The 24784-nt window shown below is 37.4% G+C and overlaps 1 protein-coding gene across 1 annotated transcript in view; it reads right to left on the bottom strand.

The window, feature by feature from the left end:
* Positions 1–24784, bottom strand: part of ATP6V0D2 (ATPase H+ transporting V0 subunit d2) — a 49970-nt gene that overhangs the window by 22935 nt on the left and 2251 nt on the right. Inside the window, exon 2 of the mRNA XM_028518857.2 lies at positions 17153–17324. Coding sequence (XP_028374658.1) covers positions 17153–17324 — 172 coding nt within the window. The remainder of the gene's footprint in view (positions 1–17152; positions 17325–24784) is intronic.

The following is a 24784-nucleotide window of genomic DNA, read 5'->3' as shown; positions in this document are numbered from 1 at the left end:
TTTAAAATGTCTCCAGCTAGCAGTGATTTTATTCTCTATAAATTTTTGTGTTCATATTATACTGGGTTGAAATCAATTTTCAATATATCATGCTTAACACGAAGTATAGTTAGCTCTCATTCATTCACCAACATTTGTTGCATACCTAAGGAGATAAGATCTGGATTTAGAACTAATTCTGCCACTGTTCAGTTGTGTGCTTTGGGTAAGTCACTTCATATGTTCATCTCAAATACAGATTCAGAGATAAATCCTACCCATCTTTACTAGCTATAGTATCTTTAAAGACAAGGACTTTGTTCAGTACATTTATATGTTCTCCAAGAGGCCTGAATCATGTGTGCACAGTATGCAAACACAATGGTAATCTTTTTCAATCAATAAATTTTCTTCTCTGTTTGTATAATCATGTTAACTATGATGTTCCCCAGGGTAAATGTAAGTGGAGCTTGGGTAATTTTACCTCAAGCTTCCTTTTTAGGATCATAGCTGCCTAGTCCTTGCTTTTTCTATCCTTTTCCATTGAGGAGAATTATAACTTTAGAGGGATTACTCCAATGTTGTCCCTCCTCTAGCCATGTTTGTGAACATTATGTAACTCATAGGAAAACACCAACAAAGCATTCTTCTTGTTGGTTCCATTAGTAAACATGTTGAGTGTTTATCATTACCTGTTCTGCACCCTGTTGAGAAAAGTGGTTATCAGATCTCACCTTTATCATACTCAAAATACTAGTCATAACAGGTTGAGAAAATCTTATGGAAAGGAAAGAAAAGAAAACACAGCTGAAAGGATAGGAGAGAAATAAGTATGAGAGCAATCTTCTAATATCTATCAAAATCAAAATTTGCATATCTGTTGACAAAGCAATTCCACTCCTGGGAATCTATCCTAAAGAATTTCAGGCATGAGAAAGCCCAGATCCATGTACAGTGAAGTCTGTGGAACCATTAAATGAAATAGCAAAGAAATGAAACCATTTAAGTGGACAAAAAGGGAATGGTTAAATAAATTATGGCATGTGGAAAATAATGGAATACAATATTTGCTTTAAATAAGATAGATGCATATGTATTATGCAGAAAATTCTTAATAGCTTATGAGAAAAAAGGCAAATTGTATGTGATACATATAATATGATCTCCCTGTTCTAAAACAAACAATAAAATCAACTATGTATGTATAATTGTATACATATACATATATATTTTTTTGTTTATACACATATGTAACTTTTCTTACAAAAAAGATTTGGAAAGGTAATGCAACAAATTTGTGAGTGGTTACCTCGGGTCTTTGGGGAACAGGTACTGAAGTACAGTCTTGATCTGTTTCCTTATTTCTAAAATGCCAAAACTATTAATGCCACCTGACAAGATTATTGTACAAATTAAATAAATGTAATACACATAAAGTGATTATAAGACTGCTGGCTTATAGTGAATACTACATAAATTAAGATATAAAGCAACACTCTAAACCCCACCAACACCCAAAAACAAACAATCTCAGACACAGAAAACAGGTGATTACCAGAGGGTAAGGGGTAGGGGTGGCATGGAAGAGGGTAAAGGAGGGATAAATGGTGATGGAAGGAGGCTTGACTTGGGGTGGTGACCACACAATACAATATACAGATGACGTATTATAGAATTGTAACCTGAAACCTGTATAATTTTATTAACCAATGTCACCCCAATAACTACAATAAAGAAAAAATAAACCTCTTGCAAATACACATGGGATCACATACAAGAATAGGTGGGAGCTGCAAACATCAGTATACCTGCTGAAGGAGAAACACCACCAACAAAGGGAACACCAAAATGTAAAAACCCAAGTACAACAAGACAGCCCACATAAACAGAACAAAGGGCAAACCTAGAGCATCCAGACAAGGAGATCAGAGACCACATCACTGAACCTCATAGAATTCCTACCGTAGAAGTTCACCCTACAAAAACAGCTAGCAAAATGAAACACCAGGAAGCACAGAAGAAACAAAAAGAGTCACTTAAAATGGGGAGACAAAAAATGTGCAATCAAAAGGAATGGAAGACTCCCCACTAAAAGTGCTAAATAAAATGGAGGTAACCAAACTATCAGATATAGAATTCAAATTAATGGTTGTAAGTAAAGATGCTCAAGGAACTCACAGACAACTGCAAGGAACCAAGTGAGAACTACATTAGCATGAAAAAGGAAATAGAAACTATAAACAAAAACCAGGAAGAAATGAACAATAAAATATCAGAAATAAAAAAGACATTAGAAGGAATTACAAACAGGGTGGATGAAGCAGAGGATCAAATCAGTGAGTTGGAGGACAAGGTAGAAAAAAACACCCAGATATAGCAAGAAAAAGAAAAGAGACTCAGAAAGAATGAACAGGTGGTAAGGGATTTGTAAGACAACGTGAAACAGAACAATATCCATATAATAGGGATACTAGAAGGAGAACAAGACAGCAAGGGATAGAAAACCTGTTTGAAAAGTAATGATGGAAAACTTCCCTAATTTGATGAGAGAAAAAGTCACACAAATCCAGGAAACACAGAGAGTCCCAATCAACAGGAAACCAAAGAGGCCCACTTCTAGAAAAATCATAATTAAAATGGCAAAATTCCAAGACTAAGAGAGAATCTTAAAGGCAGCGATGAAGAAACAGGAAGAAATGGTAAGGCTACTAGCTGATCTCAATGGAAATGCTCCAAGATGGAAGAGAATCAAGAACTATTCCAAGTAATGAATGCAAAGGCCTGCAATCGAGAATAATGTACCTAGCAAGGCTCTCAATTAAAATGGAAGGCCAGATAAGGAACTTCCCAGACAAAAGAAGTCTAAAAGAATACACCTCCACCAAACCAGCACTGCAAGAGATGCTAAATAGACTGCTTTAAGGAAAGGAAAGAAAAGAGAGAGAGGAACACAGGTAAAAAAAATGGCAATGAATAAGTACCTATCAATAATAACCTTAAATGTAAGCAGATTAAATGTTCCAATCAAAAGACATAGAATAGCCAAATGGATAAGAAAGCATAACCCACACATATGCTGCTTACAAGAGACCAACCTCAGAACAAAAGACCTACACAGACTGAAAGTGAAGGGCTGGAAACAAATTTTCCAAGCAAACACACAGGGAAAACAGCCAGGGTAACAATACTCATATCAGACAAAATAGATTTCAAAAAGGAGCCATAAAAGGAGAACTAGAAGATCATTTCATAATACTCAAGGGAAGAATCCATCAAGAAGACATAAACATTGTAAATATATGTGCACCCATCATAGAAGCACCTAAATACATAAAGAAAATCTTGGAAGACTTCAAGAAAGATATTGACAGCAACACAATTATAGTAGGGGATTTCAGTACCTCACTGTCAAAAATAGATAGAGCTTCCAAACAAAATACCAACAAAAATATTGTGGCATTGAACAATGTCCTAGATCAAATGGACTTAACTGATATATATAGAGCTTTTCATCTCAAAGACGCAAAATACACATTCTTTTCAAATACACATGGAATATTTTCAAAGATAGACCATATGATAGAATATAAAACAAGCCTCAACAAATTCAAGAAAATTGAGATCATATCAAGCATTTTCTCTGACTACAAGGGACTGAAACTAGAAACCAACCTCAAGGAAAAAACTCAAAAACACTCAAACTCATGGAGATTGAACAGCATGCTATTGAACAATGAGTGGGTCAAGAATGCGATCAAGAAATCAAAAAGTTTCTGGAAACAAATGAAAATGAACTTATAACAATCCAAAACTTATGGGACACAGCTGAGGCAGTCCTGAGAGGGAAGTTCATAGCAACACAGGCCTATCTAAAAAAAAAAAAAAAGAAACATTTCAAATAAACAACCTAACCCTACATGTACAAGAACTCTAAGAACAACAACAAAAACAGCCCAGAGCAAGTAGGAGGAAGGAAATAACCAAGATCAGAGTGGAATTAAACAACATAGAAACTAAAAGCACAATTCTAAGGATTAATAAACGCAGGAGCTGGTTCTTCAAAAAGATAAACAAAATCAACAAGCCTTTAAGCAGACTCATCAGAAAAAAGAGAGAAGACCCAAACAAACACAATCAGAAATGAAAGAGGAGAGAATACAACCGATACCACAGATATACAAAGGATTGTAAGAAATTACGATGAAGAACTATATACCAAGAAATTTGAAAACTTAGATGAAATGGATAAATTTCTAGAAAAATACAATCTTCCAAAACGGAATGAAGTAGAAGTAGAAAGCCAGAACAGACCAATAACAGCAGACAAAATTGAAGCAGTAGTCCCCAAACTCCCAACACACAAAAGCCCTTGCCTAAACGATTTCACAAGAGAATTCTACAAGCATTTAAGGAAGACCTAACCACTATCCTTCACAGACTATTCCCAAAAATTCAGAATGATGGAAGACTCCCAAACTCTTTTTTATAAATAAATTAAGATTTTATTTATTTATTTTTAGAAAGAGGGAAAAGGAAGAAGAAAGAGGGAGAAACATCAATGTGTGGTTGCCTCTCATGCACCCCCTACTGGGGACCTGTCCCCCAACCCAGGTATGTGCCCGAACTGGGAATCAAAAGGCAACCCTTTGGTTCACAGCCCATGCTCAATCCACTGAGCTACACCAGCTAGGGCCCAAACACTTTTTATGAAACCAGCATCTTCTTAATCTCAAAACCAGATAAAGAAATAACAAAGAAAGAAAACTTCAGGCCAATATCGCTAATGAATATAGATGCTAAAATCCTCAACAAAATATTGGCAAACCACACCCACCAATACATTAAAAAGATCATATACTATGATCAAGTGGGATTCATCCCAGGGATGCAAGGATGGTACAATATATGCAAATTAATAAATGTACTGCATCACATGAACAAAAGCAAGCACAAAAATCACATGATCATATCAATAGATACAGAAAAAGTATTTGATACGGTACAGCATCCATTTATGATAAAAACACTCAGCAAAGTGGGAATAGAGGGAGCATTCCTCAATACAATAAAGGCCTTATATGAGAGACCTACAGCCAACATCATACTCAATGGGCAAAAAGTAAAACCTTTCCCACTAAGGTTGTCCACTTTCACTGCTTCTATTCAACATAGTATTGGAAGTCCTAACCACAGCAATCAGACAAGAAAAAGAAATAAAAGGCATCCAAATTAGAAAAAGGAAACAAAACTGTCATTGTTTGCAGATGACATGATAGTGTACATAGAAAATCCTATAGACTCCATCAAAAAACTGCTTGAATTAATAAATGAATTTGGCAAAACAGTGGGATACAAAGTCAATATCCAGAAATCAAAGGCATTTTTGTATACCAACAATGAAATATCAGAAACAGAAATAAGGAAAGAAATCCCATTTGATATAGTACGAAGAAAAATAAAACACCTAGGAATAAACCTAACCAAGGAAGTAAAAGACCTGTACCCAGAAAACCAGACAACCCTGAAGGAAGAAATTGAGGAAGATACAAACAAATGGAAACATATACTGTGTTCATGGATTGGAAGAGTTAACGTCATCAAAATGTCCATACTACCCAAAGCAATCTATAGATTCAGCCCATTGGTACTATTAAAGTACCATTGGCTTATTTCACAGACATAGAACAAACACTTCAAGAATTTATATGGAACCATAAATGACTCCGAATAGCTGCAGTAATTTTGATAAAGAAGATCAAAGTAGGAGGGATCGTAATCCTTGATATCAAAATGTATTACAAGGCTACTGTAATCAAAACAGTCTGGTACTGGCATAAGAACAGACACATGGATGAATAGAACAGAATAGAGAACACAGAAATAAACCCAAGTCTCTATGGTCAATTAATATTTGACAAAGGGGGCAGAAGCATAAAATGGAGCAAAACTAGCCTCTTTAACAAATAGTGTTGGGAGAACTGGACAGCTACATGCAAAAAAACTCGAGAACCAACTTACACTATACACAAAAATAAATTAAAGGTGGATAAAGGATTTAAATATAAGTTGTAACACCATTAAAGTCCTAGAGGAGAACATAGGCAGGAAAATCTCAGACATTCCACGCAGGAATATTTTCACTGATATGTCTCCCAAAGCAAGGGACATAAAGGAAAGAACATACAAATGGGACCCCATCAAAATAAAAAGTTTCTGCACAGCTAAAGAAAACAGCATTAAAATGAAACAGGAACTAACTGTATGGGAAAACATATTTGCCAATGATACCTCAGACAAGAGTCTGATCTCCAGTATATATAAAGAACTCACATGAATCAACTCTAAGAAGATAAGCAACCCAATTAAAAAATGGGCCAAGGATCTGAACAAACACTTTTCCAAGGAGGACATAGAGGGTCCAGAGACACAGGAAAAGATGCTTATTATTGCTGGCCATAAGAGAGATGCAAATTAAAACCACATTGAGATAACACTTCACACCAGTCAGAATAGCCATCATAAACAAAGCAACAAACAACAAATGTTGGAGAGGCTGTGGAGGAAAAGGAACCCTAGTGCATTGTTGGTGGTATTGCAGATGCGTGTAACCACTCTGGAAAACAGTATGGGATTTCTTCAGAAAACGAAAAATACATCTGCCTTTTGACCCAGAAATGCTACTGCTAGGTTATATCCTAAGAATCCTGGAACACTAATCCTAAAGAACCTATGCACCCCAATGTTCATAGCAGCACAGTTTACAATAGCCCAGTGTTGGAAGCAACCTAAGTGCCCATCAATAAATGAATGGATCAGAAAACTATGGCCATTTACACAATAGAACTCTAGATAGCAGAAAGAAAGAAGGAGCTCCTACCCTTTGGGACAGCATGGATGGAACTGGAGAGCATTATGCTAAGTGAAATAAGGCAGGTGGTGAAAGACAAATGCTATATGATCACACCTTTAACAGGAACCTAATCAACAAAATGAACAAGCAAGCAAAACATAGCCAAAGACATTGAGATTGAGAACATGCTGACAGTGACCAGAGGAGACAGGGGAGGGGATAATGGGGGAAAAGGGTGCAGGGTTACAGGAAAAATTATAAAGGACATATGGACAATAAGAAGGGGGGTGTGGAAACAAGGGAGGGAGGTGGGGATCGCTGGGGTGGTGGAGAGGGTTGGGGGGGAAAGGCAGAAAATTGTACTTGAAATAACAATAAAAACATGTTTTTCTTTTCCATTAAACAATGATAAAGGAAACAAGATAAGATAAAATGAGGGCCATGGCTATCTAGCTGAGCAGCAGGATGGATTTTTGTCTCTGCAGACTAGGATGGCCTCGAATCTGTTTCCTGGAACAATTGACAGAGGAGGTGCAGTACTTTGAGGAATTGGTTACTGCAATCAGTCATTGCCCACTGATGGATGATTGATGCCTAACCAGAAAGTTGACAACAAAGGAAAAGATCTTGTAATGCACTTGGGAATTTTCATAGAGATGGCAACCTAAACACTTCCACATCCATGATCTTGATCTTAAATTAACATCTTTAACGCTTTGACACAGATTTTGCTGATGTCATGTGACATTGGCCATCCGACACCAGTGATCTCTGACAGATTTGCCTCTGGTTTTTACCTCTAACAAATTGGGTAATAAATCACTAATACTCAAGCGCTATATAAAATATAAAGTTCTGAGTTGTCTGGGAAGATTTTTCTAGCCCTGTGTAAAGTGCTGCTAATTACAGGATCACATACTGATTCAACAAATATTCAGTTGCCATTCTGTACTATTGATTCTAGATAGAGATACAAAAAGAGATAATTCAAAGAGTTTACAGCAGTGGAGATTGCTTTCTCATACATGTTTCTTTCTTCTCCTCTTGGCTGTCAGAAGAAATAAGATTTTTTAAATTAAGAAATGTCCATTGCTAACAACATTAGCATTATACTATTACTACCCAAACTACTTGTCCACTTTAGATTTTCTATTAACATTCTACCCAGGGTTCTGTAACCACCTGTATTATGTACAGTTTTAAAATATAAGTAATAACTAATGACTAGAAATATTTGGAATCTTAAGTAATTTTTTTAGAAACTGGGTATTTTAACTATGCTTGCTTAATTAACACTAAGGCTCCTTCCATGTTTCAGATTCTAAAATTAGGAAACAATAAACCATGGAATCATCACCTAAGAGGAACCATTGACAGAATGAGGCAGAGTCATTCTAAAGACAGCATTTCCCTATATATTTGGAGCAAATTTCCATCTTGTGAAACCTGACCTTTAACCCAGAACATATAAAATCTGGCAACTTCCTGACTCAGTTAAAATAAGACTGTCCTTTGTCATTATCATGGTCAGATTTTCTTAATTCATCTAAAATCTGAGTAAACAAAGCTTGCTGTTAAAAATTATTTCAAATCATGACACCTCTTCTGATTAGATCTGTGGCCCTGGCAAGTTATTGCTTTTAGGATTTAGCTTCTTCATCCTTAAAATGGTGATAAGACTCCTTAGGAGGGTTAAATGAGACACTGTGTGTAGAGTACAGGGCAGGGCCCAGGCATACTGTAATATTCTGCAAATACTGTTGAGTACTTTGACTGTCATTTCTACTCCCATACAACTAGGGCCACTTGGTCTTGCAGTTCAAGGATCTTCAAGGTCCCTGACATTGACATCTAATGAGCCATGACAGGCATATATGCAGGATGCATCACAGACAACACTGATGATTATACAAGGAGTTGGATCTGACTCAGTTCCAAACCCAAGCATTGTCCACTTTACCCAACCATAATGGGAAGGAAGAGTCCTGTGAGCAAACCTGGCCTTTTCTTTTGTCTCTTTACATTTTCTGCTTAAGATTTTTATATTTAAGGAAGGGCCTTGCAGATAACAATATGCACACATTCATGAAAATGCTCTGAGGTGATAAAGTTCAATTTCCTTAGCCTACTGTTGGAGACTGTCCATTATCTGGCTTTAATTTACTTTTCTACCTTCCCTTTCCCATGTGTCCTCCTCCCTTTTTGCACCCCTACTCCAGGAAGACTGACTTGTTGCTCACTTATAAGGCTTCAGCCCAAACACTCAGCCTTCTCTGGTCCCCAAACTCTGCCCACCTCTAGGCCTGACAGCAAAGTCATCCTACTGGGAAGGCTTTCCACAATTGTCTCAAAGAAACTGAGTAAAATCCAAGTCCATATTTAGTTTTTCTTCCTGAATAATTGTATATTTGTAGATTCTTAACAAATGGCAGCAGCTATGTCTTGCCTGTGAGTAAAGTCCTGACCCACAGCACTGATGGCACTAACAAGAACCTGGCACTGACCATGTCTCTGAAAACCTGATCCTGTTGCCTCCTCAGACTGTGGTTATGTCTTCTTGCTTATTTACAGAAATAGCAGAGGAAAACCTGGGTAGCTTTGGGGGAAAAACCACTTCACCTGCATCCCTAGTCCCATTCCTTACACCAAAATACATTCTAGATGAACTGAAGTTTTAAACGTAAAAAATGAAACATCAACAATAAGTGAATGGAAGAAGAGACACGTGAATATATGATTTTGGAGTGATGAAAGCCTTTCTACACAAGATACAATAATCAGAAGTCAACAAATGAAAAGATTGAAGATTATAGCTAATTAAAAGTTTTCAATATTTCTACAACAAAGAAGCATAAACATTAAATTATAACATACTGAGAAAATAACTTTGCAACATGTATTATGAAGGGCTAACTTTCCTAATTTACAAGAAGTCCTATGTATCAAGCAAAAAATGCTGAATACTCCAACAAAAAGAAGGTAAATGATCTGCATATTCAAATGACTAATACATTCAAATGATGTTCAATTTTATAAATTAAAAGATATAAATGAAAGCAAAGACATACCATTTTTTAACCAATTGGATGGGCAATTAAAAGATAATGTCTAATGTTCTTAATGGTGTAAGAACACAGGCTTTCTCATGCACTGTTGTGAAAGTATAACTTAGCAAAATTTACTGAAAAAGAAAAAATCCTTTGATTCATTACTTCCACTGCTAGAAATTTAGCTTGGAAGTAAATTCAAACCCTACACAGTAATAAACTAATTGCAAAACTTTATGTAATGAAAAAAAGTGAAAAGAGTTTAGTTATTTGTTAATAGATGATGGGTCAATTGAGTCACAATACATACCAAATGCAGAATTCTATGCAGTTATTAAAAAAAGAATAGTATTGACAAAGAAAGTTGCTAGAAATATTAAGTTAGAAAAAAATTGAAAAGATATATGATTGCATTTGTATAAATTTGAAATGTGGGGGAGGGGTGGGTTGAGTATGTATCAATATAAATACACAAATGTAAACATTTTTCTGGAAAAGTACGTAAGACACTAAGAAGTGGTTACTTTTGGGGAGGGAACTGAATGGGAAAGCAGGGAACATGTGGAGTAGAGGTATATTTTCATTTTATGCCCTTTTAAAACAGTCTAAGACCTGGGCTTGGTACACACAACTTTGTATAATGCATTTATTTTATTTTTATTTACTTATTTATTAACTTTCCTTTCTTTTTTTTTTTACTTTAATCATTGTTCAAGTACAGTTTTCTCCCTTTTACTCCCAATCAAGCCCACCCACCCAACCCTCCCCACTTCCTTCCCATTACCACCGTCCCCCTAGTTTTTGTCCATGTGTCCTTTAAATTTGTTCCTGTAAACCCTTCCCATTTTCCCCTAAAATTCCCTCTTCTCTCCCCTCTGTTCACTGTCAGCCTGTCCTCTATTTCAGTGTCTTTGGTTGTATTTTGCTTGTTTCTTTGTTTTGTTGATTAGGTTCCTATTAAGGGTGAGATCATATGGTATTTGTCTTTCACTACCTGGCTTGTTTCGCTTAGCATAATGCTTTCCAGCTCCATTTAAGCTGTTGCAAAGGGTAGGAGCTCCTTATTTGTTTTCTGCTGCACAGAATTCCATTGTGTAAATGTACCATAATTTTTTGATCCATTCATTTACTGAAGGGCATCTAGGTTGCTTCCAGCACCTAGCTATTGTAAATTGTGCTGTTATGAACATCGGGGTGCAAAGGTTCTTTTGTATTGGTGTTTTAGTGTTCTTAGGATATAGTCCCAGTAGTGGAATCTCTGGGTCAAAAGTCAGACCCATTTTTAGTTTTCTGAGGAAGTTTCATACTGCTTTCCATAGTGGTTGTACCAGTCTGAAATCCCACCAACAGTGCACTAGGGTCCTCTTTTCTCCACAACCTCTCCAACACTTGTTGTTTGTTGCTTTGTTTATGATGGCCATTCTGACCGGTGTGAAGTGGTATCTCATTGTGGTTTTAATTTGCATCTCTCTGATAGCTAGAGATATTGAACATCATTTCATGTGTCTTTGGATTTTCTGTATGTCCTCCTCGGAGAAGTGTCTGTTCAAGTCCTTTGCCCATTTTTTTAATTTAGTTGCTTGTCTTCTTAGAGTGTAGTTGTGTAAGTTCTTTATATATTTTGGAGATTAAACCCTTGTCTGAGGTATCATTAGCAAATATGTTTTCCCATACAGTTGGTTCTCTTTTAATTTTGATACTGTTTTCTTTAGCTGTGCAGAAGCTTTTTATTTTGATGAGGTCCCATTTGTATGTTCTTTCCTTTATGTCCCTTGCTCTAGGGGACATGTCAGTAAAAAAGTTTCAGCATGAAATATCTGAGATTTTCCTACCTACATTCTCTGCTAGGACTTTAATGGTGTCACGGTTTATATTTATGTCTTTTATCTACCTTAAATTTATTTTTGTATAAGGTGTAAGTTGGTGCTCAAGTTTCATTTGTTTGCATATGCTGTCCAGTTCTCCCAACACCATTTGTTGAAGAGGCTATTTTTGCTCCATTTTATGTTGCTGCCCCCTTTGTCAAATATTAATTGACCATAGAGACTTGGGTTTATTTCTGGGCTCTCTGTTCTGTTCCACTGGTCTATGTGCCTGTTTTTATGCCAGTACCAGGCTGTACTGCTTACAGTGGCCTTGTAGTATAGTTTAGTGTCAGGTATTGTGATCCCTCCTACTTTACTCTTCTTTCTCAAAATTGCAGCAGCTATTCAGGGGAGTTTATGGTTCCCTATAAATTTCTGAAGTGTTTGTTCTATGTCTGTGAAATAAGCCATTGGTGCTTTAATAGGTATTGCATTGAATGTGTAAATTGCTTTGGGTAGTATGGACATTTTGATGATATTAATTCTTCCAATCCATGAACACAGTATATGTTTTCATTTGTTTGCATCTCCTTGATTTCTTTCCTCAGCATTATGTAGTTTTCTGAATACAGGTCTTTTGCCTGTTTGGTTAGGTTTATTCCTAGGTATTTTATTGTTCTTTTTGCTATTTCAAATGGGATTTTTTTCTTGATTTCTGCTTCTGCTGTTTCATTGTTGGTGTACAGAAATGCCTTTGATTTCTGGGTACTGACTTTGTATCCCACTGTTTTGCCAAATTTAATTATTAGGTTGAGCAGGTTTTTTTGGTGGAGTCTATAGGATTTTCTATGTACACCATCATGTCATCTGCAAACAATGACAGTTTTGTTTCCTCCTTTCCAATTTGGATGCCTTTTATTTCTTCTTCTTGTGTGATTGCTGTGGCTAAAATTTCCAGTACTATATTGAATAGAAGTGGTGAAAATGGACATCCTTGTCTTGTTCCTGATCTTAGTGGAAAAGATTCTAATTTTTGCCCATTTAGTATGATGTTGGCTGTAGGTCTCTCATATATGGCCTTTATTGTATTGAGGAATGGTCCCTCTATTCCAACTTTGCAGAGTGTTTTTATCATAAATCGGTGCTGTACCTTATCAAATGCTTTTTGTGCATCTATGGATATGATCACGTGGTTTTGGTCTGTGCTTTTGTTTATGTGATGTATTGCATTTACTGATTTGAAAATATTGTACCATCCTTGCATCCCTGGATTGAATCCCACTTTGTCATGGTGTATGATCTTTTTAATCTATTGTTTGATGCGGTTTGCCAGTATTTTGTTGAGGATTTTAGCATCTATATTCAGCAGCGATATTGCCCTGAAGTTTTCTTTCTTTGTTGTGCCTTTATCTGGTTTTGGAATTAGGATGATGTTGGCCTCATAAAAAGAGTTTGGGAGTCTTCCACCTTTTTGGATTTTCTGGAATAGTCTGTGAAGTATAGGGGTAAGCTCTTCCTTGAATGCTTTGTAGAATTCTCCTGTGAAACCATCTGGTCCAGGGCTTTTGTGTGTTGGGAGATTTTGATTACTGCTTCAATTTTGTCTGCTGTTACTGGTCTGTTCAGGCTTTCTGCTTCTTTTTCATTGAGTTTTGGAAGATTATATTTTTCTAGTAATTTGTCCATTTCACCTAGGTTTCAAATTTCTTGGCATACAGTTCTTCATAGTAATTTCTACAATCCTTTCTATTTCTGTGGCATCTGTTGTGATCTTTCCTCTTTCATTTCTGCTTGTGTTTATTTGGGTCCTCTCTCTTTTTTTCTTGATGAGTATGCTTAAAGGCTTGTTGATTTTGTTTATCATCCCATTTTGTTTCTCATCAAATTAGGGAAGTTTTCCATCATTACTTTTTCAAATAGGTTTTCTATCCCTTGCTCTTCTTCTTCTCCTTCAGGTATCCCTATTGTACGAATATTATTATGTTTCATATTGTCTTGCATTTCTCTTAATCCCTCTTCATTCTTTGTGAGCCTCTTTTCCTTTTCTTGCTCCTTCTTGGTGTTCTTTTTACTCTGTCCTCAATTCGCTAATCTGGTCTTCTGCTTTATCAATACTGCTTTTTGTTTCTTCTACTGTGTTCTTTATTTCTTTTTTTTTTTAATTTTAATCATTTTTCAAGTTCATTTCAGAAATTGTATTCTTCATTTCCTCTTGGCCCTTGTTGATGGTTTCTATTTCCTTTTTCATGTTTATATAGTTTGCAGTGAGATCATTGTAAGTTTCCTGTAGTTTCTGGTAGCTCATTGTGAGTTCATTGAGCTTCCTGATAATCATTGTTTTGAACTCAATATCTGATAGTTGAGTTGCCTGTATTTCATTTAGCATTTTTTTCTGAGGCTTCCTCCTTTACATTCATTTGGGGATTGTTTCTTTGTCTTCTCATTGTTCATGAGAGTCTTCTTGTTAGCCTCTGTTTCTTAAATTTATCTGTTCTTGTTCCCTGTGATTGTGGTGTGAACTTCTGTGGTAGAATACCTGTGAGATTCAGTGGTGCAGTGTCTTTCATGTATCCTGGTGTTCACAGCTTCCCCCTACTCCAGACAGGTAGGAGGGGTGGAGATGGGCAGCTGGGCGGAAAAGACTCAGTGCGGTGGCTGGCGGACCTGGCGAGGCAGTGGCTGGAGGGCCAGGGGGTCCCATATTCACATGCAGATAAACCAGGAGCAATGCATTTAAATTGTATGCATGTAATGCATAGCTCAGCTACTGAAGACCTTTGTTCTCAGCTTGAGAACTAGAGGGGCCCAAAATTTCAAGCACTGGGAATAATTTATGAACTGGATTAATAAAAGTACCATTTACTAGTGTGTGCAAGTTTAATATTTTTTAGAATAAAGGCCCTTCACATTGAAAGACTGTAACCAGTGGTGATAAAGAAGGATAAACATGGAACATATGTAACCATGACAGGAGCTCCTTATCCTGTCCCAAGGGGAAGTAGGAAAGGGCCGATATGGCCTGAAGAACAATTTTTGGAATTTCAGCCCCACACTGACAAATGAGTCAAAAATGTCAGTCTTAACAGCCCAAACACTTTAACTATCAACACTACTTGTTTTAAAAATGACAACTTGCCCTAACTGGTGTGACTCAGTTGGTTTGGAATCATCCCACAAAGTAAAAAGTCACTTGTTCGATCACTGGTGAGGGCATGTGCCTGGGCTGTGTGTTTGGCCCCTGGTCAAAGTGCATATGAGAATTAACTGATTGATGTTTCTCTCTCACATAAGTGTTTCTCTTTCCCTCTTTTCCCTCCCTCCTCCTCTCTCTGAAAATAAAGAAATCAAACCTTTAAAGCTTTTTTTAATTATTGTTCAATTGAAGTTGTCCCCATTTTCCCTGGATTACTCTCCCCTGCCCTACCTGCCCCCTACTTCCATTTTCAATCCTCCCCCCCCGCCCTGTTGTCTTTGTCCATGCGTTCTTTACATACATGTTCCTTGCTGACCCTTCCCTTTCTTTGCCTTGTTATCCCCCTCTCCTCTCCCTTCTGGTCAGTGTCAGTTTGTTCTTTATTTCTATGTTGCTAGTTCTATGTTGCTTGCTTGTCTGTTTTGTTGATTAGGTTCCACTTATAGGTCAGATTACATGGTATTTGTCTTTCACTGCCTGGCTTATTTCACTTAGCATAATGCTCTCCAGTTCCATCCATGCTGCCTTGAAGGGTAGGAGTTTCTTTTTTCTTTCTGCTACATAGTATTCCATTTCATAAGTGTACAACAGTTTTTTGATCCACTCATTTACTGATGGGCACTTAGGCTGTTTCCAGCACTTTACTATTGTAAATAATGCTGCTATGAACATTGGGGTGCATAGGTTCTTTTGAGTTGGTGTTTCAGAATTCTTAAGGTATAATCCCAGCAGTGGAATTGCCAGGTCAAAAGGCAGTTCCATTTTTAGTTTTTTGAGAAAATTCCATACTGTTTTACACAGTGGCTGCACCAGTCTGCATTCCCACCAATAGTGCACTAGGGTTCCATTTTCTCTACAACCTGGCCAGCACTTATTTTTTGTTGATTTTTTAATGATGAACATTCTGACTGGTGTGAAGTGTAATCTCATTATTGTTTTAATTTGTGTCTTTTTGATGGCAAGTGATGCTGAACATCCTTTCATATATCTATGGGGTCTCTGTATGTCCTCCCTGGAGAAGTGTCCATTCAGGTCCTTTACCCATTTTTAAATTGGATTGTTTTCCTTTCTGGTGTGGACTCATGTGAGTTCTTTATATATTTTGGAGATTAAACCCTTGTCTGAGATGTCATTGGCAAATATGTTTTCCCATATGGTTGGTTCACTTTTCATTTTGATGATGTTTTCTTTAGGCATGGAGAGGCTTTTTAATTTGATGTAATCTCATTTGCTTATTCTTTCCTTTATATTCCTTGCTGTATAGTGCAGGTGGCAAACACAAGGGCCAAATCTGGCCCTCCACTTTGTTTTATCTGGCCTGGCACCTTGTTTCTACCTGATAGCAGTGCCAAGCTCTTGCTTAACTGTTAAGGAGTAGTTACATTTACACAGTCCTAAAATTACATTCACCCCTTTGAAGGCAACCAAGAGTCTGATGTGGCCCCTGGTGAAAATTAGTTCAACACCCCTGCTCTAGGGGACATATCAGTGAAAATATTGGTGCATGGAATGTCTAAGATTTTCCTGCTATGCTCTCCTCTAGCACTTTTATGGTGTCACAACTTATGTTTAAGTCTTTTATCCATCTTGAGTTTATTTTTGTGTCTAGTGTAAGTTGGTGGTCGAGTTTCATTGTTTGGCATATAGCTGCCCAGATCTCCAAACACCATTTATTCAAGAGGCTATTTTTACTCGATTTTATGCTTTTGCCTCCTTTGTCAAATATTAATTGACCATAGAATCTTGGGTTTATTTCTGGGCTCTCTATCTGTTCCATTGATGTATGTATCTGTTCTTATGCCAGTACCAGACCATTCTGATTACAGTGGCCTTGAAATATAGTTTGATATCAGGTATTGAACTATCCCTCCTACTTGTTCTTCTTTCTCAAAATTGCTGAGTCTATTTGGGATCATTTATGGTTCCATATAAATTTTTGAAATGTTTGTTCTTTATCTGTGAATATGTCATTGGTAATAGAATTGCATTGAATGTATAAGTTAAAATCTTTTTTTAAGAAAAAGAACTTTGAATTAATAGAAAGAACAGCACTTTAACCAGAGGCCACCACCACCACCACCTACATTATCTTGTCAATAAATAAGCAAAATGTGTTTTCTAACAGTGGAAACACAGCTCCTGAGTTTATCGGTTGCTGGGGTTTGAATATATTTAAACCTACAAACAATAGAAAAGACCTTAAGTCAAAAAACCCACCTAAGATCCCACCTATACTTGATGATAGGATCTTACATCAGGACTTCCTAGCACCACTTACATTATGTAGGTGAAAAATGTGCTCAGGGGCTCCAGGGAATGATTCTGGAAATGCTCAAATTCTCTGCACAACTTTTTCTTCATCTCAGTGTCAATTTTGGAAACAGTGAGAGGGTTCATTTGATTGGCCAAGAAGTTGCCATAATCAGTGGTCTGAAGATGAACTTTCAGATCTGAAATTGAATGAAATACAAAGCACGTTAAATTTTGAATATGCATGAATAGACTTTACAACATTAATGAAATTTATATTAACTTTATGATAAATGCATATTAATTATGTAAACTTTATTAGACCTTAATGTGAGATCTATATATCATTTAGATGAGTGCATTATTTCTCCTAAGCAAGAAATAATTCAATATTAATTCAGTACAATATACACATTTGCATTACCTAAAAAATCTAGACTTACTTAGCACAGCTGGAAAGAACATTAACAACCACCCAGTGCAGAGATGGCCAGTAGGTTTTTACTGGAGCTAGTTTTAGTTGTTGGAAATAGCTACTCAGAAAACTGTTGAAAAGGAAACTAAGGCCCAGCTTGATGGAAAAGAGGCATTTATCGGTAATGTGTGCCAGCGGTACAAGAGGTGGTATGGGTAGCTGTCAGTCCCTCTTTATTATAGATGAAGAAACTGAGTCTCAGGGGCCAAAGGGTGGAGTTAGTAGCAGAGCTTGAACTAGGAGATGGGTTTCCTTGCTCTTAAAATCTAACATCATTTCCACAGGACCATGCTAACATCCTTTAAACGACAACATTTTTGGCTACCAGATAACTGAATTAAATTACAACTTCATTTACTGTGGCTTTACTCCTGAGCAAACCATGTGTTTTCCAGCATTCATACTTTTGTTAATACTGACCCCACCCTATTCTCCAGGAGTCCCTTCACCTTTATCCAGAGTTGCCCACTCTAACGAATCAACATTAGAACAATAGTTACCAGTAACTAAGTGCTTATTATGTACCAGGCTTTGTAGTAGCAAGTATTATCTCATTTAATGCTCATGGCAATTCTGTGAGGTGGGAATGGTGTTTATCCCCTTTTACAGATAAGAGATCTGATGCTCAGAGAGGTTATTAACTTGCTCAACATCACAATGATAAACAGATTCAAAGCCAGGTTTATCTCATTCTGAAGTCACTTAAAATCTGCATTTTCTTCCCAATCAATTAAATTATGTTATTAATTGCTCTGTATGTGGAAGGTTGAATTCTGTCAGCAGAATTATTTTCTCTCACACATTTGAATTTCAAAGTTCTCTGATGATACTTCTAGCATAGGTGTTATATAGTCTTAAGTATGTTAACTCCAAATAAGCTGTTACACTAGCTTAGTTGTCTCCTTTTCTGTGGCTCCTCATGAAACACCCAAATTTGAAGTGTTGTTAAGTATATGAATATCAAAAATGTTTTTGGCACCATCTATCACACAACCAAAAGCCAATACAGCATCTTGGAACTAATTGGATTCTTCATTCAAATGTTGATTAAGCATCTGGTATATGCTGTTACCATAGGAGACCCAAAGATGGACCACATGTATTCCTTATCCCTATGAAAATGCAATCTGATTGGGAAGGAAACACCACAAACAGATAGTTCAACCACCAGTTAAGTTCAGTGATTGAGATCAGGACCTTGACTGATGGGAATGCAGACAATGAGAGCCAGGTCCACAGAGATAGGGGCAACAGAGCTGAGGAAAGTTTCTTGGGGGATGCTAAATCAAAGATGAGCCTTAGATGCCAGGTAGGAGCCAGAGGACAGCATCCCATGAATGGGATACCTGCAGGTATGGCAGGTGCCACAGCTCACAGCAGTTCCATGTTGTTGAAGTTTCAAGGGAGAAAGGGAGGTAAGAAATGAATCCAGAGAGGTAAGGAGGGGCATCCCAAAGAGGTCTAGGTAGGATGTCCTTATCCTGGAGATAACAGGGAGCTGCTGTGGGGTGTGGTCTATGTGTGTGTGGGGGGAGGGCAGTAGTAGTAGTTGCAAGGAGGCATCTGTGATTCTTAAACATTTGAGACTCAGTGGTAGGTCTTCCTCCTCAGGATATGGAGTAGATTATACATCAGAAAAGCTGTTTGTCTGCAACATATACTTACTCAATTACCTATTTAATTAACTGATTAAAAAATTACACTTTTTTGTCAGGTAGGTCTTTTGGCAGTTCAGATTTTTACATTATTTGACAGTGTGTTCTCCATGTTGCCAAAAGAAGAGATACAAATGGCATTTTTTTTCAAAACCATGATATGTTGCTCATATAACATATGTTTCTTTTAAGCAGAAAACTTCCAAACCATTCAAATGGCTGGTATATCCTGTAATTAGATGTGCAGTTGTTCTGAACTTACAGGAACACTGGACTGCTGTATGTGATGGGCAGGTAAATGTAATGGAAGAGACCTTCTGGTCCAGCACCAAAAGACCCAAGGGACACTTGCATTCATAGCCTAAGAAAATCTTAGAATTGGAAATGTTTGCTCTCAGACAACAATGGACCGCCAATAATAACAGCAATGCTTATATGTATAGACTTATAATTTTCAAAATGACTTCAGTCATTTTTTTTTTACCTGCATTTTCTCAAATGCTTATCAAAAGAAGTATCTCTGTGGTCAAATGCATTTGGAATAAACAGGCTCTTAAGTGCAGGAACTGAAAGCTTATGTGGTATTCATTGAGTGATATTTGGCACAGAACCTCCCCAGCCACTAGAAAACAATGGAGTCACCCACACAGCACACTTCAGAAAATTATGGTGCTTTTTCATCCAGAAGTTTTGTGGCAAGTGGCATTTTTTCCCTTCTTTATTCAATGAGGAAATGAAATGTTTTCCAAACTATGGGATCACTGCCAAATAAATCAGTTTATTTGGTCTAACACAGCAATAGAAGGGGAAAAAAGCCTTGACTGGGCTCTTACAACAAATATCAGAGCATATCACACAGAAGAGTGTGTGTATGTACAGGTGTGCACCAGGGTTGTAGTGACAAATAGGTCTCTGGTGGGCTTGGTCACCAGAGTGACCAGAGTGACAAATAGGTCTCCGGTGGGCTTTGTAGTGACAAATAGGTCTCTGGTGGGTTCAGAGAATTATCAGGATCACTTGGCTAGTGAGACAGGACAAGGATTTCTAGTGATTTGTTGGGCAGATCAGTTTATAAAATGATGAGAGTTGTATTTGTTTTCTGGCAGCTTTCTGTATAGAGCTTTCTATAAAAAGGAACATGCATGCCTCCCACTTTCCAGGTTGGTTAGGCAAGGAAGTCCCTCCAGAGGTACCTGTGAAGGGTGCTATCCTTACTCAGGCCCTGCCTTTACCCATACTCTGTAGTTTCCTCATCTACAAAATGGATATAGAATCTGTGCTTTTGGGTTGTTGTGGGGATTAAGGGAAATGAAAGTGAGGAGACAGCAGGTAGGAGCCACCACTTAATATTAATTTCTTTTTCTTCTAACTTGTACCCATCTACATCCAAAATAATTGATTCAGTTGGTTAAGGACTCTGCTTCTTACTCTCTAACCAGAGATATTTCAACCTAAATGGTGAAATTGACCATCACATTTATATCAATATTTATAAAACCAGACAGCTTACTCCATGTCTGCTAATTTACCGCCATCTTACAGTGATGAACCTTCAAGTCCTTTTTGGTGCTTTATCACCCTACATTGACTGCATTTTCTGCAATGGCCTCTGAGTCTCATTCCTTACATCTCCAGTTTAGAACCACAGGCTGCCACCCAGGTCGCTGTGGCCATCTCCTAACTGACTCTTCACAGGCAGAATAGTTTTAACATACATTGTGTCTTAATCTTAACAATAACCCCTTTTTCATAGGCAAAGAACCAAAGGCCCAGAGAAATAACCTGTTCATGTTTTGCAAACGTGCAAATATTGACTAAAGACCAGGAATATCTCTTATCCTCATTCAGTATTTCAAAGATCCATAATCAGATCTTCAAGTTCCTTCAACATTTTTCCCAGCTGAAATTCCAGCTTATCTCCAGGCATTCTAGTATTACAGCCAAACTGGCTTACTCCGCACCCAAACACTTTTCATGTCTAACCATAACCTTGAAATGGAAATTATTTTAGGAATTTAAGAGTATAGCAGAGAGAGGAAACTAGTTCTTGTTGTAGACACACTGCTGCTTAGGGGTACTGAAGAGTTCCCAGAAATGTTATGATTTACTGTTTACAGAACATCTTCAGGAATCTCTGCTTGCCCTGGAAATAGGGAAGAAGGACAGGGAAACATCAACTAAGGTGTCTTATTTTTATTCTCTAGCATAGAAGTCCTTTTAGGTCAGGGACTACACCTTTTCTTTTCTTTTTTTTTTTTTATCTATACCTTCCTTGCCTATAGCTAGAAAGTGCTTACTATGTATATGGTGGTTGAATTATCTCCCACTTGAAAGCACAGTTGGAAAGGAATGAAGGTTGTGTCCATTCATGGGGATGTCATTGTTAGTGAGATATAATCGGCTCCTCTCCCTCTCTTCTAAAGAAAGATGACTGACAGGACAGAGTAAAGGGAGGGGGTCCCTAGTCCTCTCACCACACCTGAGAGCCGTGCACACTTCTACCATATATTTAGAAAAGACCATTATTACTAAATTCTGGAGCTCTGAAGTATGCATTGTACCACCTTGTTTTTTTTTTTTTTGGAAAAGGAAGTAATATTCACAACAGTCTTATTTATAATTTAAAAAGCCTGATGAAAACAGTAGCGTTGGCCTGACAAGGCCCAGAAGAACCTTAGTCAGTGTGCCTTAGTCAGTGGAGCAACGACTCAGAAAGGGCTGCAGATTGTGATTCCAGCTCTGACATTGTGCTAAAGGCCACACTATGGAGACAATAGAGAGATCAGTGGTCTCAAGGATGGGGGCCGAGGAAGCTTTTCAGGGCAGTGAACCTAAAACTGCTTTAAAAAATTACATCTTGGCCCTGGCTGGTGTAGCTCAGTGGACTGAGCGTGGGCTGCGAACCAAAGTGTTGCAGGTTCGATTCCCAGCCAGGGTACATGCCTGGGTTTGCAGGCCATAACCCCCAGGAACCCCACATTGATGTTTCTCTCTCTCTCTCTTTCTCCCCCCGCCCTAAAAAATAAATAAATAAAAAATATTTAAAAATTACATCTTGACCCTGCGTAGCTCAGTGGATTGAGCTCGGGCTGCGAACCAAAGCATTGCAGGTTTGATTCCCAGTCAGGGTACATGCCTGGGTTGCAGGCCATGACCCCCAGCAACCGCACATTGATGTTTCTCTCTCTCTATCTCCCTCCCTTCCCTCTCTAAAAATAAATAAATAAAATATTTAAAAAATTACATCTTAATACACATATGATGGTGTTAATTCTTTTACAGACTACTTTCTGCCTCTACCACTATTATTTTGGTTCAAGTTTGTATTAAAAAAACTTAAAGATTTCTGTGTGGTTAGAGCCTCAAGGCACCATCCATTACACAGTCCTTGAGACTAGCTTCCCTCTCTGGTCCTTGGGAGGACTGAGTCAAAATGTCCTCAAATGGACTCTGTGTTCTCTCAGTAAGGGGAAGGCCTAGGAATAGATGAATACTTCTGACTACACTCGCACAATTTTGCACAAATGTGAATACTGGGACTTTTCAAAGCTTGCATGGACAATCTTCATTTTCTGTCTTCCAAATCCTCCTGAAACCTTATGTGTTTCTTGCAAATGACTCTAGAGCAATTTGCTAATAACAGGACACCTTTCTTTAAAGACTAGAGGATTTATCTTTGCCAAGTTAGCTTTCCTTTTATAGAAATGTCTGCTTTAGTACACAGTACCCTTGTGACACTGTTACACCTATTTTTGTTTATCCATCATTTTATGGTGTATATTGTATGCATGAGTAAACAAAATCCCAAAGTTCTTAACTTCTGTTCCAACAGGACAGACGAGAAGGAACATTGCCAGTCACAAGTTACTTACCAACATACTGTGAAACAATCAGGCAAGGCAGACATTATTTTCTATGTCACAATGGAGCTGTCAAGTAAATGGGACCTATTCATGGGTCTTCAACTCATGCTCAAGGATAGAGATTTCAGTTTGAACAACAGACACAGATATATTCCCGTCTTCTACCCTCAACAAGAATGTTAGATTAATCATAGCCTCTGTGTCCTCATCTCATAACCAAGGACATGTAACCCTTATTTTATTTAGACTGATTTTTTTTAGCAGTCATTATAGCCAATTGTTTCATGATTCACAATGATATTCCTAAGAGCCCTCAAACCATAGATTGACATGGATTCAAACACAGTTGTGCAAAAATGGTTGAAAAAATATATTTTAGGGAGGAAAGAAAGAGACATGAGAAACAAAGACAACCAAGCCACAGTGTGTGTAGAGGGTCTTCAACCAGGGTACATGGATGACTTTGGTGATCCTCCACTCCTGACGTCATATTGAAAATTCTGTGAGTGTACCTGTGTGAATTGTACTAAGACGACTCATTCTTCAAGTCTTCAAGAGTCTTAAAGCTTTCTTTCCCTCCTACTTTGAAGCTGAGGATGGTTCCTCCTTGAACTGTTTAGTGAGCAGGCTAAAACATTTTTGTGAATCCTGAAGACATTTTATGTGTTGTTTGTGTTTAAATTTGCATGTCTTAGCCCATTTAAAAGCTTGACTGAAAACTAACCAGAATTTATTCAAATGACTTCTCTCAGAAGCACTAATTCTTCCCTGCATTCATTAATTTTTTCTACCTCAACTTATGCAGATTTTCTGTATGTGATTGAGACTCTGCAGTCTCCAGATTCGTATATAATATGCTGAAATGATTTAAGAGCTGGGATTATGTTGTGATTATTTGTAGCCAGCAGAGATAGTTAGCACCTGGAAATTTTTTATGGCTGTTTGCATTGTTAATGGAGGAGATGGTTCCTCTCAGCCTGGGCAGCTTGGTCTTAACTCTGGCTGTAACTGGTCAGAGCCATAAACAAATGACCTCAGGACCCTCAGCCCCACTTGAGAAGCCTGCAAAGTCACGTTCACATTTTTTTCCACTTTGTCTTTGCATTCTGCTACTCTTCCTGGCAGTCTTCATCCTTACTGCTTTCTTGCTTTTTCTAGAATAATCTGGAAGTTTTAAAGCACCTTCTTATTGACACACAGTACTGATTTTATGTTTCAAAATGAGTGAGTATAGCTGTTTTTAAGAATAAAAATACTGTATATCATAGATCTGACATCTTTGGTAAGGTTTTGAAAATATTGTAGTTTAAAGACAATTTCCAGAGAGGGGGAAATAGGGAGGTGTCAAAGGATAGAAAGTTTCAGTTTTATGAAATGAATAAGGCTTGGGGATCTACAGTACAGCATAGAGCCTAGAATTTACATACCACCCCTCCAGCAAATAATAATAAGGAAGTGGGAAGAGATATTTGGAGATAAAAGATAGGTTTAAAACACATATTGTAGTGATGGTTTCTCATATACTTATCTCTAAACTCATCAAATTGTATACATTCAATGTGTACAGTTTTTTGCATATCAATCATACCTCAATAAAGTGGTTTCAAAAATAGATAATTTCCATTTACAGAGTGCTTCTAATTCTGACAATATTCTCCCATATATTA

This window comes from Phyllostomus discolor, chromosome 7 (assembly GCF_004126475.2).
Source record: "Phyllostomus discolor isolate MPI-MPIP mPhyDis1 chromosome 7, mPhyDis1.pri.v3, whole genome shotgun sequence".
Taxonomy (NCBI): Eukaryota; Metazoa; Chordata; class Mammalia; order Chiroptera; family Phyllostomidae; genus Phyllostomus; species Phyllostomus discolor.
This window is presented reverse-complemented; position numbering and strand designations above follow the sequence as displayed.